The 17,155-nt window shown below is 41.8% G+C and overlaps 1 protein-coding gene across 5 annotated transcripts in view; it reads right to left on the reverse strand.

Moving 5' to 3' along the window:
• The window catches only part of PALM2AKAP2 (PALM2 and AKAP2 fusion), a 271,664-nt gene that overhangs the window by 134,157 nt on the left and 120,352 nt on the right, over nucleotides 1–17,155 (reverse strand). For 2 of the 5 annotated variants that reach the window (XM_065655374.1, XM_065655373.1), the window contains exons 6-7: nucleotides 16,933–17,034; nucleotides 11,421–12,128 (exon numbers count right to left, since the gene is read on the reverse strand). The exons of 1 other annotated variant lie outside the window; for it this stretch is intronic. In XM_065655374.1, the coding sequence (XP_065511446.1) occupies nucleotides 11,421–12,128; nucleotides 16,933–17,034 (810 nt within the window). The remainder of the gene's footprint in view (nucleotides 1–11,420; nucleotides 12,129–16,932; nucleotides 17,035–17,155) is intronic. 2 more of the 5 variants (XM_065655375.1, XM_065655377.1) reach the window with 2 other exon arrangements.

Genomic DNA, 17,155 nt, shown 5'->3' on the forward strand with positions numbered 1-17,155 from the left:
CCCGCTGCCCCTCAGAGCTACCATATTGCTGCCAGTGCCAGAGCAGACTCATCTATAGCTGGAGGGAATCTGTAGCCAGTGATGCATTACACGCTACGAAATACTAAAAAAAAGAAGTTGAACTGGTTTGTCACCTATGAGAAAGTGACCCATTTTTCCACTCATCTTTTTTTCCCTCCACCTGTTCTCCCTTTCTTCTCTCACCTACAAGCAACCAAACGTCCTACTGCTGCATCCTTTTTTTCCTAAATCACAGCAAACTCATCATTCCCAGCAAAATGCCTGACCGCTGTGAACGGCCTGTTTTGATTGCAACATAGCTTATCCTTCTTCTGTTTTGGCAGTGGCATTATAAGCAGAACCTCTCCAAAAACTGTAACAGTAAGAAGACATTTTGTGATGCTGTGTACCCAGAGTATGCCCCACATTCTTGCAGTCTTGCAAAAGACACTAACAGACTCATCACCACAGCCCCATGAGGCAGGGTAGGGCTAATTATCCTAAATTACAGATGTAAAACTGACATGAAAAAACTTGGACCCACAGAGGTATTTAGTTACCTACAGTCTCCATCTAAATCAAGGGGCTAATGACATCTCTGCATACCTTTGTAGATGGGGGACTATTTGTGAGGTCATGCTGAACCACGTGGAGCAGCAGCAACTGGAAATGATGTTTCCCGGGACCCGGACCAGCATCTTGATTAGTGTTCAGTGAGTCCAGCAAGATTGCTTAGACTGGGAAGAGCTGCTGCATATAAAAGGTAGGAGCCAGTTCCCTTCCTTGTGAGGCAACCGAGTCCCTAGGTTTGCAGGCCAGTGTCCGTGCAGCAACACAACTTCCTACCCTTGATTTGCAGTGACTCAATATCTCTCTATGCCAGCTGATTATTCCCTCTATTTTTTTGGGGGTGGGGCGGGGGTGGGGTGGGGGTGGTTGGGGAAGGGGTATTTGCTGGGACGTTCCCTCCTCCAAGTGGGATACAGCAAACTCTTCTCCTACACAAATGTCTCCTTGCCTATGTCATCTGAGAAGGCTGTCAATGTCAAGTAGACACTTGTGATGAAGAAGCAGGTAGTTTTTCTGTCATGGGTAAATATGGATAATGTTTTGCACATCTGTGCCATATTCTGTGGATTTGTAAACTCCTTTAAGGATCAGCCTGTGTTTTCCCCATGAGCAGTTATGATGGATTGGTACATGACTCTGCACAGTACGATGGATATCTGAGCAGAGCTTTTGCCGCAGATGGGGAATGCAAATAGAAGTCTTGGGACAGCAAAACATGTTATTAGTTTCTTGTCCCCTTTTTGTTATTCATTCCTACAGTTATCAGCCTTAGAGGTTTCTTCCTGTAAACTCAGAATTATTGTAGTGTGAAGCACAAAGTGTTGCCGAGTTGGTATGAATTTTGAGGGATCAAGGGCAGGTTGCAAGGGCACTGCAGGGAAGTAAGAGGCTGTCTGAAAATAAGCTATTCCACTTCTACACCCAGACAAACTACTGAAACACCTCAAGTGTTGAACTTTCAGAGTAAGCACCTATCTTCCTTCTGTTACCAGAAAGATACAGAACTATTAAAGGAGAAAGAACAAAAACGTGAGAGGGCTGGCCCCCCACATGCTGAATGTGCCCTTACTTCATTAAGTCACTGACCTCTGGGGAACCACTCCAGAAGATTTTCAGGGGAGTGCCATCCTATCTCATCAGCTGCTAAGTGTTTTCTTTCTTCCTACATGCTATGAGGGTGGGAAAAAAAATAAATGAAAAAAAAAAAAATTTCTTTTTTTTTCCTAGAGTTTTAAAGAGGGGAATGTATGAAAATACTTTGTTTCAGAAAGATTACTAACAACAGCACTATCAAAATTGTCTAGTCTGGCTTTGATGTTTTCTTGGATTATTCAGTTTTGTGCAGTGGAGGAGCTTTCATCTGAAAACCTTCTCATGACTATACAATTAAATGAGGTAGAATGAAAATAAGAGTATGTCACAGGCTATGGTGTGCGCCAACAAATGGAATATGTATGTGATATGTCCAAGTGTCTAGGCACTAAATTATGATAATGCCCTTGTTATTTCACGTTCTTCACACAAACACTTCCGTTAGCTCAGGGTCATGATCTTTCCTTTTGTCATGTTAACACACCTTCTGAATTAGGAAGATCTTTGCAAAACCAAAGAAATTGAAATAGTTATGATCACTTCTCTCAGCTGAATTGATTCTAGTCCTTTGGTGACAGAAACGTATCAGTTCTCCAGCCATTCACAGAGTCTTCTAGGACAGACAAAGTTGACTTTCTGTCACTCGAACACAAGTAAGAGAAAAACCAACTTGAAACCCCAACTGCAAAACTTTCAAGACTAAATTATAAAGCAGTCAAGCAGGGCACATGGCCGTTTTCCCTTCCATGATGCTAAAATATGCCATATTGCATGGTTCAGATACAGATATGTGTGTGCCTACACATTTATCTGTATAGCTACCGGGTGAAAGGAGCAGAGGGAGAATGCATATGTAGCAATGGGAATTTTCTGGTGAATTTCTTAAATGGCTGAGTTTAAGCTGAATTTTTAAATTTCTTAGAAGGAGGCTTATGATGCCTGGCTATGTTACCCATCCTATCATGATTCTAAGCTCAGGTAAATACAATATCTTGGGAAAAAAAATACATGAGTGGGTTTTGCTTGTTGGTTTGGTTGGGTTTTGTTTGTTTGGTTGGTTTGGTTTTTTTTGTTTTTCCTGTCAAGTCAGACTATGGCAAGCTCCTTTCAGTCCTGAAATACAGAGGACACTATCTGTGATAAGCAGGAAAATTGCACACTGATTTTTTTGGCAGTCTTCAAATTCTTCAGTGATTATTTCTGGAGGAATACATATGTTGTATGGAATACTTTCCTCGGTTAGGAAATAAGTTGACTGTGGACTTACTGCCCCGCTGACCAGAACCAGTCCTTCATCTTCTGTGAATATGGAAGGATGCTATGTGATCCTAGAGCAACCGGGTCCACAATATGCTTTGGCAAAGTATCACATGAGAAGGAAAGGGAAAAGAGAAATGAGACAGTAACAGGTACGATGAGTTAATACGTGTTGAAGCATCTAATAAAAATAATAGTCAGAGCAGCAGGGCACAGTAGTGGAGAAAAGAGGAAAAAAAACCCCAAGTGTGGAGTTAGTACTGTAATTCTTTTAGTGGGAGAGGCAGCTCCAGTGCAGTATATCCTTGAGATCACAGAACATCTTGAAGAGTGGTAGTTAGAGAGAAACACAGTAAAAAGACACAGAAGTAGGCGCAGTGAAAAGGCAGATTTATTTACTAGTAATACTGTACAGAGAAAAAAAAGAGAGAGAAGCCACAGTTACAGCATGGCTGTTGCTGGCAGTGTTCTTGGTTTTTATTTTTATTTTTTTGTACTCATTTTTTAATCTGAAGAAAAAAACATAACAGTCAAAAAAGTACACTTCAGGTTACAAAGTACAGCAGCTATCCCCAGCAATTCTAATCCAGTGTTAGCACAGCAGTTTTTCCCCAACAAAATGGGATTTTATTTACATTAGCTCACAAAGAAAGTGGGAGACTAAAGCTTAAAAAAAAATCTCAACCACAACCTACATTCACCATAAAAGCTGCATTTTACACAACATTTTCTTGAACCCCTATGAAGAGTCAATCATCTATGGAGTGACTGTAGTCCGGAGGGGCAGGATACCTTCAGAAATGTGTTCTTGGCTTTTCTCCTGACCTGCTCTTGTGTGGCTACCTTTGCTGCACTCAGAGGCCACTGGAAAAGCAAAAATCTTTCAAATGGATTTATCTCCTGTATCTGCCCCTTAGCCGTGCCTACATCTATACTTGCAAAATAACGGGGACAAAATTTGAGCCTATCATCAGTAAAGCACCTTAACCATAGATACAGGCCAATCTCAACATATCCTCAAGGCTACCCCTAACCAGCACAGTGTTTGAGTATGTGTTACACTTCAAACAAGTGCTTAAGATCAGTGGAGCTTAAGCACCACATTCAATTGGCATTTTATAAGGTCGCACAAAGCCTTCTTTATTTTTGAGTTTGCCTCTCTCTGACTGGCACATTAACTTGGAGGGATACCAGTAGCTTCTTGGCAGGTAATTTTACTGAGAATGTCTTCACGTGCTGGATCAGTCTGTGGGGAAGTTCACATTATCTCCTGGCTCCTTTACCCTGACAGTTAGGGGGTGGCTTGCCTTCTATAAGTGGTTTCTGGATGCCGATATTTTATGCACTTAAGCATATCTAGCTCATAGATATGATCTAGATATTTATTCACTTGGGCATATCTAGCTCATATTGGCCTGGTAGTGTTCCCACAACAATGGGAAAAGAAACAGCAGATTTAGCTAAATAGAAGGATTTTAGTGGAACCCACTGTTTGGGCAACCCATGGGTTCCCAGACGAATAGGTAGGGAGGGCACTTCTCTAGTATAAAACTTGCCCTAGGAATCTAGGAAAATGCAGGAAGATGTCCAAATGTGGAGGACAGGGTACTGTCACTCCTTTTCACTTGGGACTCATGCCAACAGACCTGAGGTGAGGTTTTTACTCCGATTTCTCTTTTTTCCCCCCTTATCTTTGCTCATAGGAGACCACAAAAAGGGAAGCAGAGGGGGAAAAAGGAGCCGCTGACCAGTGGTGTCCAGAATACGAGCAAGTACAGAGACAGAGGACAGGCAGAGCCTGGGGCAGACGTGAAACATTTGGAAGAAATCTTACACTGCCTCTTTTATGGTGTGGTGTTGTTTGTTTTGTTTTTGGTTTTTTTTGTGCAGGTATGAAATTCACCCTCATGCTCTTCAGGGACTGGGAATTTTGAGAGTTCACTGTGGGCTGTTTGTTTACTTTCAAACACAGTCACCAAAGAGACCATGCTCTAAACACCTCTCTGCAGAAAAGTGCACCAGTTTCACACCACCATTTAAAAATCTATCTAATTAAAGGAATGAGAAGACACAGTTAAAGCAGCATAAGCCTTGCTTGTAGCATATTGTTTAAAGACCAAACCCTATAAGCATTTGTGCATGTGCTTAAATTTCACTTATTTGGGTAATACCATTGAACTAAAAAGGGGCTCTTGAGTGCTTAATTTTATGCTCATGGGCAAGTCTTTAGGTCTTACAGACCTACTGAATAGATATGCAAGGTCTAAATTCAGGTATGAATCATAAACATATCAATGCAAGTTAAAAACCTACAAATATACCTGAACTGGTGGACTTGAGTTACTTAGCTAATTCTGAAATAATTTTTTTTTTGTCCAGTTTCTGAAGTAGATTAATTCTTAAAACAAACCCCTAAATTCTCCTTTCAGAAGAATTTGGGAAACAATTGCAGGAAAGATTTACAATACAACAACAGCAAAAACCCTCAAAACATGAGAAGTTTTTGCAAACTGGAGGAAGGGGGCCGGAATTCTCAACAAGTTTGCCCTTAAAAAACTGACCTATTCTTAATGTGCTGAATAGTCTAAGTGGAACCACCACAGGAAAAAAAGCTATAGATTTTGCAAGACTCTTTGAACCCATGAGGAAAAAGGCTCAGTTTTATAATGCTTTGATTTTAAATGTAAGTGGGACATTTTTAAGAACTTCATGCACCCTTGTCACTATTTACAAGCTAAGTTATTATTATAAGTTTATATTACAAGTTGGATTTATATTCTCTTTGGACTAGATGACAATCAATTTATATTCTAAACTTAATAAATTCAGCCATTTTATACAACTTTCTCTTTTACATACAAAAATTACAGTCTACATTTTTGTTGGATATTGTCACAGCCTGCGACATCTGATTAAGCTCAGAACTCAAGTTTAGTCTTGCTGCCCAGAAAGCTCATGAAACATAATCTGAGCAAATCATAAACTTTCTAATAGACAGAGAGAACTGGTTGGAACTGAGTTTAGAAAAAAATAAAGACATCACATCTCAGCCTGTGGGAAAATCCTCTGCTTTGTCTAAATGGTTTTGTTCTACTCTTTCCAGTGGCATCATCTCTTTCATTTTGAAATCTCATGTTGGATAAAGCATGATAAAGTGAAAAAACATATAGCTCTCCTATTTAGCCATACCTCTCTACTGAAAGTAGGTAGCTATTGCTGACTGTGTTGGCTTTATAGACACAGAAGTTTGTCTAGCTATAGAAAGCATAGGTCCACCTTTTTCTGTGAAATAAATGAACTTATTTAGCTATGTTCATAGCAGGTATATTGGATTCTACTCTTCTAACTGTACTCTTTAAAAAGTGTTGTGATCCTGCTTCCTGGAGAAAATTGTGGTTCGGCCTACAAAAGATCCCAAGAAGATGGGCACTGTCATAAACGTATGAAAAAGTTCAAAGGATCAATGTCATGGGTAGGATGATATTCAGAAACTCAATTCCCATTTAGGGTTTGTATCTCATTACAAAAATATTTATTCCTTAAAAAAATACACAAATGTAAAATACTAGGTTTTCTACTATATCCCCACTTACTTTCCAAGTATGCCATTTGGATGTTAGGCTAAATCAAAAGGTAGAACACCTTTTATTTCTCTAGCAACTCCTTATGCTATCTTTCTGCTCTGATTAATGTGTTGTGTCTTTATAATTTTAATCAGTAGTGAACTTAGGTAGAACAGCATAGGACTAATATATTAGCTATCAGGGAAGTCCCACTTAATATTTGTTCATGAATACCACTGACGTGGTAGCAATGCTGACTCAGGATCTGATCCACCAGATGCTAAGCAAGATTTTGTTCTGTGTTTTTCTCAGCAGAAGTAGCAATGCTCAGAGTTAGCCTCCAGGATTACACCACCCTGGGCAAACTCAGCAGCGCATAAAATTAGTACAGGTACACAAATAACACCCAAACTACACCCTGTGTTAATCATTCATGCCCTGATCTTGCAGACACCTATACACATTCCTGCTGTGAGTAGTCTTGTTGACTGAAATAGGTCTACACACACCAGAATTAGGCGTATGCGTTTTTGTTTGCAGGGCTGATGTCTTCTATTGCATTGGTAGAGGTATGCTTCACAGAGAAGGGCTTGTGCACACTTCTCTTGCTGGGGATTGAAAGATAATGTTGTGTTTATACAGCTTTGGAATACAGCCTGCACTTTTTGGAAAAAAAAAAAAAAAGGAAAAGAAAGGTACAAAAAGAAGGAAACCCAAGAGTGCTAAGGCAAGCTGTCAAATGGCACATCATACCTACTTTGTCATTCATTTAGATAACATCACAAAGGCAGACCAGAGGAGTTCTGTAAACATATACCATACAGTACATCAGCCACGGGAAATTAAAAAAAGAAAACAACCCTGTAATTCTTTTCTTTCTGTATTGATATCCTTGTAATCAAAAGAGATTGCCTAGCCACTAATCATAATGCTGTGGTTTATGATTTGTATTTTTCTTCTGTTAAGAAATTAAAAAGAAAGTATGGAAGTAAAATGCAGTGGTTTGCAAAAGAAACAGTCCCTGAATGTAAATGAGGGACGACATGGAAAGTGGGTTCGTAGAAACTTAGAAAATACAAAATATAAAAAAGTTTCATAGGTTACTTTTTCCCACTCTAGGAAAAAATACACTGAAAAGAGGTTTTTTTTTGTTTTTGTTTTTCTTACAAAAGTTAAGGCGAGCAGTTTGTTGTGGCAAAATACTATCACTGAACCAGTTTCTGACTCTACTTTTTTGTATTCCCTCATGCTGAAATTGAAAACGTATGTGTGATGGCATAAGTTAAACAGACAGGGAGTTTGCTTAAAACAATACAAAAAAACTCTCCCACAATGATCCTTACAAAAATCTCTCTCTGCTGGATCGTAGAGCGGACCTCTTCCTTCATGCCTGATTGTGCATGAATTTCCACAGGCAGATTCCTATCTGAGGGCAAGGGGAAAACCAACCCCTTCGAAGCCCAAAACACCCCTGGAAAACCATTTTACATTCGTCAGCCTGGGCTAATGTGTTTGAATTCTCATGTTACTTGGCTTCAGGCTAATGGCTGTAAGGGACATGGTGATGCCCAGGCACAGCTGCTGCCCTTGCGGAGGAGGATGATTGGAGTAAATGTGTTTCAGCTGATGTAGCTAAGACCCTCTGAGTTCAGACCGATTTGTTCGTGTCTTGTGTATGTCCTGACCTCAGACATGCAACTGGCTTTGACCCGTAAAGACAAACCCTATGCAGATAAACATGTAGCTTTTCTGGATCTTTTGGGGCCCATTAACCCTCTGAACACATAAAAAACACTGGCCTTCCTAGGCACTCAATGTTAGCTACAAGTACTGAGCAGTAGGTATTTGGCAGGTTTAAGGTTTAAGGCTTGTGCTCTACTTCTAACCACTAAAGGGCCATTTCTGGACTCTTGTACGCCACCATCTCCCCGCCATGTTGTGCTGCGGATGGTGCACTGGTCTCAGACATGTTCTGGTCCCAGCCCCAGCAAGCATCTCCCAAAGCTGGCCGCTGAGGGAGTCATCCCCAAAATGCTGAGCCTGTGCTGAACCAGAAGGTCATCTGACAGGGGAGCACATGGCTGAAGAGATGCGTGGACAGAGTGGGTTAGGGTAAAGACGACACCCCAAATTTCCCGAGCAGAGGACTTTGGGAAAAAAAATGTCCAAAGGGGAGAAGAGCGGCAAGGGAAGATTGACTGGGAAGACACTGGGAGGCCAGGGTGGCCGTGAAGGCAGCATCACACCTGGAGAGGAAAAGGTGGTGAGCAACGAGATGACCGGCCGGGTCAGGAGGAGATGGCCGGAAGATTTGTTTTTGAGGATTACTGGTGAGGTGAACAGGCCCCAGGGTGAGAACTACTGTGAAGCGCGCCCGGGTCCCGTGGTGCTCACGGGGTGGGGGCGAGATGGAAAGGTCTTCACCCCTTTTGTTGTAGTGCCTTGGGGTCCTACACGTGCCTGGGGACTGCCTCGCCAGGCCACCCTGGGGCTGAAAACTCAGGATCTCATTTCAAGAAATGCTGAGATTTGTAAAAGCTTAGCGTTCCTGGGGAAAAAAACCAAACCAAACCAAAAACCCCCATACAACCCAATTAAAAAAAACCCCAAACACAGGCTGCTAGCTTCCAACAAACAGCCACCAGACCTGCTGCCACAACTCAGGGCTCCGCAGCTGTTCCTCCCTTTGATGAAACTTAACTGCCTAAGCCTGAGTCAAGGGATGGTGTGCAGGGCTTCTGTGGGTGAGTTTGGTCCTTCTCCCATCCAAAAGCCCCCAGGGGAGGTGGAGGGAGAGTGGCAAAGTCTGTTAAATCTGACCACTGCGGCAGATGTGTAGCCCAGCAAAATTTCTGCAGGTATCATACAGATGTGGCTGTCTTTTTCTACTCTCTGCTTGCCTTTTTTTTTTTTTCTTTTTTCTGACTGTCACCTGAGCAGTGGTGAGAAGTTCCATTGACCAGCTCCATACTGATGGCTGACTGACCTAATGCAGGAACTGCCTTTTGCATTTTCTTTGTGTGTATGCTTTCTATGTGCCTCATATCACCACCATTATGAACGAGTGTCTTTTTTACTGGCACAGAAAGAAAAGAGTACAGAGCAAGAACTCTGTTTAATTGGATGCTCTGAACTAACAATGCAGTAAAAGCACCATCCAAGAAAGAACAGAAATATCATAGGAGCCACCTCAGACTGAAAGGAGGCCTTTTTTTTTTTTCTTTTTACTTGTTTATTTTGTTTTTCAGTTGCTCTTACTCATTTTTAAAGACTGATAGTTTCAAAGACACTTCAAAATAATCTTCAGTACTTTTTAGCACTATCAGAAAATATAAATCCTGATTTTTAGTCTCACTTCTGTAGTTATAAATCCAGACTAACTTCACTAGAGAGAGTGAAGCTACACTTAAGCAAAACCAGTGTGAGACAAGAATCAGGCTCATAATATCTTGTCATGAAAAAGCTGGCTGCTTTTTCATTGTAGTTAGAAGAATCAAACGACCAAGAAACAAAGAAATATCTACTGATTTTGGACGCTTTCTCCTTTTTACGTTTTCACCTTGAGTTGTTTTTAAAAGGCCTGATTTTCAGAGGGCAGATGAAGAAAAATTTACTGGAAATCAGGCTCCTTCAAAGTGTCCCACACCAGAAAATGAAGCATCCAAAACCACCAGCAGTTTTTGAAAATGTTAGCCTTGCAGCTGTAGGATATCCTCCCAAAATAGCTGCTCGGACAAAACTCCAGTGGGCCTCCATGGAAGTTTCACCTGGGTAAGCAGGGCAGGGTCAGACCCAATACCTGTCATTACGTAGGTGCACTGGAGGTACACTCTGTGAGAAACTACACCTCCATAAGAATTCCAAAATAAAACTCTTGTCCTACCCCCATTCCCAGCACTGAGAATTTCGTCACTGAATCCAGCGGGAACAGGGTCAGACTGTGAGAGAATTTCATTTATATTGTAAAGAAATCGAAACAAATATCTTTCATTTACTGGAGTTCAGCAGGAAAACTTCATGTATAAACATTGGCAGAGTTACTGAAAGGCAAGTAATTAGATCAGTGACTCCATTTCAGTTGGTGTGACAGCTGCATCTTTTTCATGTCAAGTTAATTTCAACTGTAATTTGGGGGAGATGAGGTACACATACAATACTGTAATCTGGAAGATTTATATAAGGCAAAATCAGCATTCATACATTTTTCTAGAAAGAATAATTAAGGTCCACTTTTGGTATCACCAATAAGCAGAAATGGCTGATGGGTTTTTCTGAAACCGCGAACTAAAGTAGAAAGTTACTATAAAACAAAAATATGGAAACTTTTTGGGAAAGACTTGTCTGAGTTTTAGCAAATTAAAACAGTAAAATGACCCAAGCCTTCCCCCAAGAAATAAAAAATATAAAATAATGTTTAAGTGTGATTTTTCTTACAAAAAAGAAGGAACATTTTTTAAGGCTCTCATATCTGGCTACTGTGAAACTCAGACTCCCATGAAATCCTAGGAATCTGATCAAGCCTGCCAGATATCCAAAGAAAACTGTAAAAAGTTTTTTAATTATATATATAATATATATCTAAAAATAAAATAAATATGAAAAGATGTGTTCCTTTTCCCATTTATCTCTCACTCTGCAATATTAAGGAAAAAAGCCCCCAACAACAACAACAAAAAGAAGCAACTCCCCCTAATCCCTCCCCAAGCCCCAAATAGTAGGTTTGATGGGAAAATAACCATGCGTTCCTCTTCATGAAGAACTAGAAAGCAAAGCAACCCAACTGCAAGGCAATGGAGGCATTCACTTCCAGTTCACAGTATTGCAGTTAGAAGGAGAGTGAGGTCTAGGTAAGTGGTGGAGCAGGAGCTGCCCGGAGCGGGGAAGGAGGAGGTGTTCACATGACAATACAGCATTGACAGCGCTTTTTCTTTTGTGTACCTGGGGCAGCTTCCAAGGGCAGGCTCTCTTCCTTCCCCTCGGGAGAGGAGGGCTCTGTCGTGTCTGACAGGGGCCTGCCAGAGACCAGCTCAGCGGCGTTCCCGTCCATGGTGGAGATGTCTGTCACTGTCTTCTCCCGCAGCGACTTCTCATCGTCTTCGTCGATCAGGACCAGCTCTGCCTTGATGGTCTCGTCATAACCCAGCACTTTCTTCGTCTCCTCTTCATCATCGATGTTCTGGTAGCCCATAAATATCATTGTCACCGGCTGATCTGCGCTGGCCTCCAGGGCTTTGCCACCGCAAGGTTTGTCTTGGGGCTGAGGGTTCACAGCATGCCCTTTGCTGGGTTTGTGTACCATTTCCAGCTTTGCCTCCTTGAAGAGCATTTGCTCCTTCATATGGCTAAGGTTTCCATCAGCTACCGCGTTTCTGTCTGACACAGTCATTGTTTCATACCCTCCTCCTTTTACACTTGATTGTCCAGCTTTTTGCATAAGTTCATCTACGTCCTTTGAGCTTAATTTATGTACTCCATTTTCTACCACTGTGCCACCAGAGTGAACCTCATAGACTACCTTGGTACCATCATCATAGACTTTGAATCCTCTTTGATGGGCCTCATCTGGGCCAACAGGTGAAGCAGAGACAATCTTGGTCTCTCCTGTCTGTTTGTCTTTCTCCACATTAATTTCCATGGTGCACAAAGCTTGAATGAAAACAAGAGAGGAAGTGCATGTTACAACAAAAAAAGCCAGTGAATGGTTAATTGCCAAACAGACAAAGAAAACTACGGTGCCCTTTTTCCTACCTCCTGCTTCTAAAGGGCCAAGCATTCTACGTTAGACGTGGGATGCAACGCTGTGGACAGAGATAGTTATTACACTACAGCTTTTTATGCAGCTGGAGGCTGGGCATGCCTGCAGCAGATAGGACCTAGTCTTCCAGCTCTCACCACGTGGAGCTGTCTCTGATCAATCAGCAGTGCCAAGAGACTGGGGTTAGGTGTAATTTAGACAAAGGGAGGTGACAGCATGCAGGTTGCCCTCAACCTTTCCATTCTGAACTTCCCTCAAAATCCAGAGAGAAACTCATCTCCAGGAACATCTCTACCCACTTTTCCTTCTCTTCCATCAAACTGCCAGTTGTCTGGTAACAAGTTTTGTTTGCTGCAAAGTAACACCCAGACTGTCTTATTCTCAACGCTAGGTCTTGTTTAATTCTTCCATCTGTGGCATTGAAAACATTTTAGAGAGGTGAAGAAACATTGTTTACCCTTGTTCTACAAGTGGGAAAATAAAATCACACAGGAATGGTATAATTTCTCCTGCAGATGCATGGCAAGGCAGGTCTCTCAGCTTCCACACCAAGACAGTGACAGTGACCTCTGCTTGCAGGTGAAGAGAATGTACAAAATGGCCAAGAAGCACTCCCTCATTTATTTGAATTGGGCCCTAAGCACCATCACCAAGGTTGAAGAAAAAAGTAATAATGAACTGATTTTCAAAGTGTCGTGAAACAATAGATAAAAACATGAGTGTGAGGAATGCTGCTTTACAATAGCAAAGAAGCTTTTCGAGCAGTTAAGGACGCAGTAACAAGATGAAAATTGTGGAGACCATACAGTAGGAACAGACAGGCAATCTAAACCACTCCAACACCCATTTTGAGATATGACGACATCTCACTAGACAGTTTTTCAAAGAAAAATGTGGGAAGGTCTCACAGATTTTCCAGAAGCGATCATCTGCTTAAGCATTCCTTGTATGCAGATGAAGACATTTTGGTTCCTGGACAGACATCCATAGACACTTAGTTACAAATTACCACACGCAGTGACAAGTGTTCATGAACATTATGGTGACCATTTCCACCAATGAACCTCAATCGTATAATTGTGATGTTTCTTACCTGGGGACAACACAAACTGACATGATGGCTTTTTTTCCTGACTTGTTATCAAGTTACTACAGAATATCCTTGCCCCACAAACCAATGTAGCTTGGTATGTTTGTAATTAAAAAATATATTTAAAAAAGGCTCTTGCTTTAATATATTCCCTCAGTCTTATTATTCACACACAGTAGATTTTTTTTCCTGTATCTGTAAAGCAAAGTATTTCATCAGCAATAGGAAGTTTATCATGACGTGCACGTTTATCACGACGTGCACCCTCCTTATATCTCCAGACAAAAAATTCATGTGTTGCCGAGTGGGTGCACACTGGGCCCTTCAAGGGGGTGTCCTCTGACCCCCAGAGTGCAGTCTAGTTGGCAGCCCAGACAAATGGGGGTCTGAGCATCCATATGCCGTGTGCATCTGCTCAGGCCTTGGCTGGCCCTGGAAGGGCTGGTAGGTCAATCACAATACTGCACAAACACATCTGCATGGGGCCAGAGGATGGAGGTGCTGGTGGGCAAGGGAACCCTGCTATCTCTGAGAGTGAGGTGTTGCTGAAGGCTGGAGTGGGCTGCAGAAGCAGATATCTTGCCTTGGCCACTACAAGCTAGGAGAACATCCCTAAGGACTGCGTTTTACCACTGCTTTGGGAGGTTTATGGACGAGCTGTGTCCATAGCTGTCATGATCCTGAGCACAAGGTGCTCATTGTCACAACAAAGTAGGGATGCCAGTTTTCTGATCTCCCTCTCCATACTGGAGTTTTCATGCCCAGCCATCCCAGAGCAGCAGTCAGGAGGAGGCTGGACTCTGCTCTGAGGTGTGTGGCAGGAAACTGAGGAACAGCTGTCATGGACTGAAATAGGGGAGAAATTGAAGGCTGGAAATAGAGAAACCACTGTTGCCCCAAGGCCAGTAGGAGTTAATCCCTGGAGCAGGTTGCTCTGAGGAGCTGTGGCAGACTGCACCATGGTGCAGCTCAGAAAGCAGCTGGCATGAATCACTTGTTCAGAACCCTCCAAGCCCAGGAACCTCATGGGCAAGTGTCCTTCAAGTCTCATGTAAGTAACTCTGCCCTGAAGCCTTTAACCCAACTTGTAGGGCTAATGAAACAAAAAGATGCAGGTGCCAACACTAACAGTCTGGAATTTGCCCCCTTCTAGGTGCACTTTCTTGGGCGGGAGTGAGGGGAAGGAGGAAAAGAAGAGGAATTTTGTTTACTGGCTTGGTCCCCAGGCCTTGGATGAGTGGGCTCTGGACATCACTTGACCTCACCAGGGCTGCTGTTCAACTGCAAATACTACAGAGGTAAAAGTAGGGGTTGGCCAGCCTACAGTGCAGATGCTAAAACTGACACACTGGCAGGTTTTTTGAGTGGCAGGCAGCTGAACTGAAGCAAAGCTGAACTGTGAGGGAGCAACAGCACATCCCGACAACCATCTCTGATGGGCAGAAGTTCCTGATTTGTCCTGAGCACCCCAGCCCTGAAGAGAAGGCACCATCAGCCCACCTGCTCCCTTCTTGGTGAGAAGCAGCATCATGAGCTCCCCTGGAGCTCCTGTGCTTCTCCTCTTCTTTGAAAAGCAAAATTATTATCTGGGGCAGGACTTTTCAGTAAAGGCTGCTGATGTTCCTGTGAAATTGTTGAGTACCACGCTATTGCATATATTTTTAGTGCAGAAGACTGTGAAATCTGCTAGACCCTCCATGTTTAGATGGATAGATTTCATTCAGTAGTGTGCATTAAAAGAAGGCTTGTATAATGGGTCTGAATTCAGGAGCAGATAGGCAAAATCTGATAACTAAATCATATGGACCCAGACACACTGAAGAAGAGCTGCAAGATACATCTTTTTAGCTATGGCATAGAGAACTGATAAGTAACAATGTCCTACTTATTTGGAATACTTTGAGCAACAAGTTCTAACACTGCTTGGAAGACACTGTACTACTGGCTGATCTGATCCAGAAAGTTAACAGGTGTCGTCTTTGAGTGTTTTATGTTTGTCTAATTTGCTTAAGCATTTGCCACTATTAAGATTTACTTTTCATTTCTTCTACCGTGATTTCAGCAGCAATGTTTGTAAAATATTGACATAACATGCAATTTATGACCTGCCCCAAGGATGACATTAAAGTTACTTGTGCAAGTAAATGCATAAATATATGCGAGTGTCTTAGAAAATTGTTCACTTGTGGAATGCATTGCCATGGGAGAAGTGAATAACAGAACCTGGCTTATTTGCCTGCATGCATAATATTTGTTCTCTGCAGGAAAACCTAGCAGCCCAGTTTGTCAAAGTAGCTGAAAACTGAACTAATGTTGATTTCTAAAATGTCTTTGTTTAACCAGAGCTTATTTACTGCAAAATGTTTTCTATTAATACAATGCAAAACTATCTGACAATACAGTTGAAACTGAAAGCAGCACTTGAAGATGACAGCCCGTATTCACAAGTTTTCTGCACGAGCTTTAATTACAGTGTAACGTGATGCAGTGCTCCATGACAATAAGATCCCGATGTGCAGACAAAAGGATCTGGCTTCTACCTTTATGTGAATTCAGAGACTGTTCTTTAAAAAAAAAACCAACAACTTAATAGACTTTGAGCTTGTTTTAAAATGGATGCTTACAGTGTGCCTTCGAGCACACGTGCTGGTGCCTTTTCTTTAAGCCATAGCACACACGTGACACTGTTATAAGGACTACACAAACAAGGTTTTTGGGCCATTTGAAGAATTAAATAAATTAATGTATTGTTGGTGTTGACTAAATGTCACAAAGCACACAGGGAAAAGCTTGCTTTTAAGACAGGTCAGGGTAAGCACTGGTGGAAGGGAAGCTTTTGGAATGGCTTGCAACAGGACCTCTGAATAAAATGACATATCCCATAGCTGTGTACAGTGTCTTAGCTTCAGATATTGCTCTGCTACGCTTGTTAACCCATTCTTCAAGTAAGCCACCTTTCATTCCCACTCCCTGGGACACCTTTTAAGTAGCCCCCAGCAATTTGGTCTTGAGATAGGGAATATATTGTTTAGAAAAGATGGGTCTTGAAAATAAGAAAAACATACAGCTTTTAACAATCACATTGTTACATTTAAGACACATACTCGATCTGAAAAATAAATGTTAGAAAATTCTCTGTATGACTCCAAGCACAAAACATGCCGTAATTTTCCCCACCTTTTCCCCAAGAAGAAAGAATGATATACAAATAAGTACAAAACGACACAGAAGTTTGAAGCACATATGGGGTCTAGTGAATGCCTGTCTGTCTCATTCATCTTAATGGGGCTTGCATGGGCACAATGGAGGAGGCAAAACCTTGGCCTAAATACCATGTATTTGTATCAGCAGAGATGGAAAGAACAGAGAGTTTCTATATAAATAATTTGACTCATTTCCTATGCTACTTGTATGTAGTTCAATTACATTGTTTTGAGAGTACTCGTTGCTGCTCAAAAAGCCTTGATTTATTTACAAAATACAAATCAAGTGGCATTTCCTGGCATTTAAATGATATCGGGACACCAGACCCATTAAGGTAATATAACAAAAAAAGTTCATGGCTACTGGACTGGTATTATAAAACTTTGCTCCTTGAGACTTACCAGCTACTCTGCTTGCTCCGTCCCGCCCAGGAACTGGCTCTGCTGTTCGTGAATAGAGGGCTGGGAGTTCAGGGATCTGGGAGTAAATGTAATTTACTGCATCTGGTGTCAGAGAACAGGAAACAGTTAGATTTGTGCTACGAGCCCCACTGGCTTCATTGCTTAGACAGCAGAGCGTTGTCAGCCCCGACAATAGTTACTGGAGCTTTGTACTAGATAATTG

Source organism: Caloenas nicobarica, chromosome Z, assembly GCF_036013445.1.
Source record: "Caloenas nicobarica isolate bCalNic1 chromosome Z, bCalNic1.hap1, whole genome shotgun sequence".
NCBI classification, from domain to species: domain Eukaryota; kingdom Metazoa; phylum Chordata; class Aves; order Columbiformes; family Columbidae; genus Caloenas; species Caloenas nicobarica.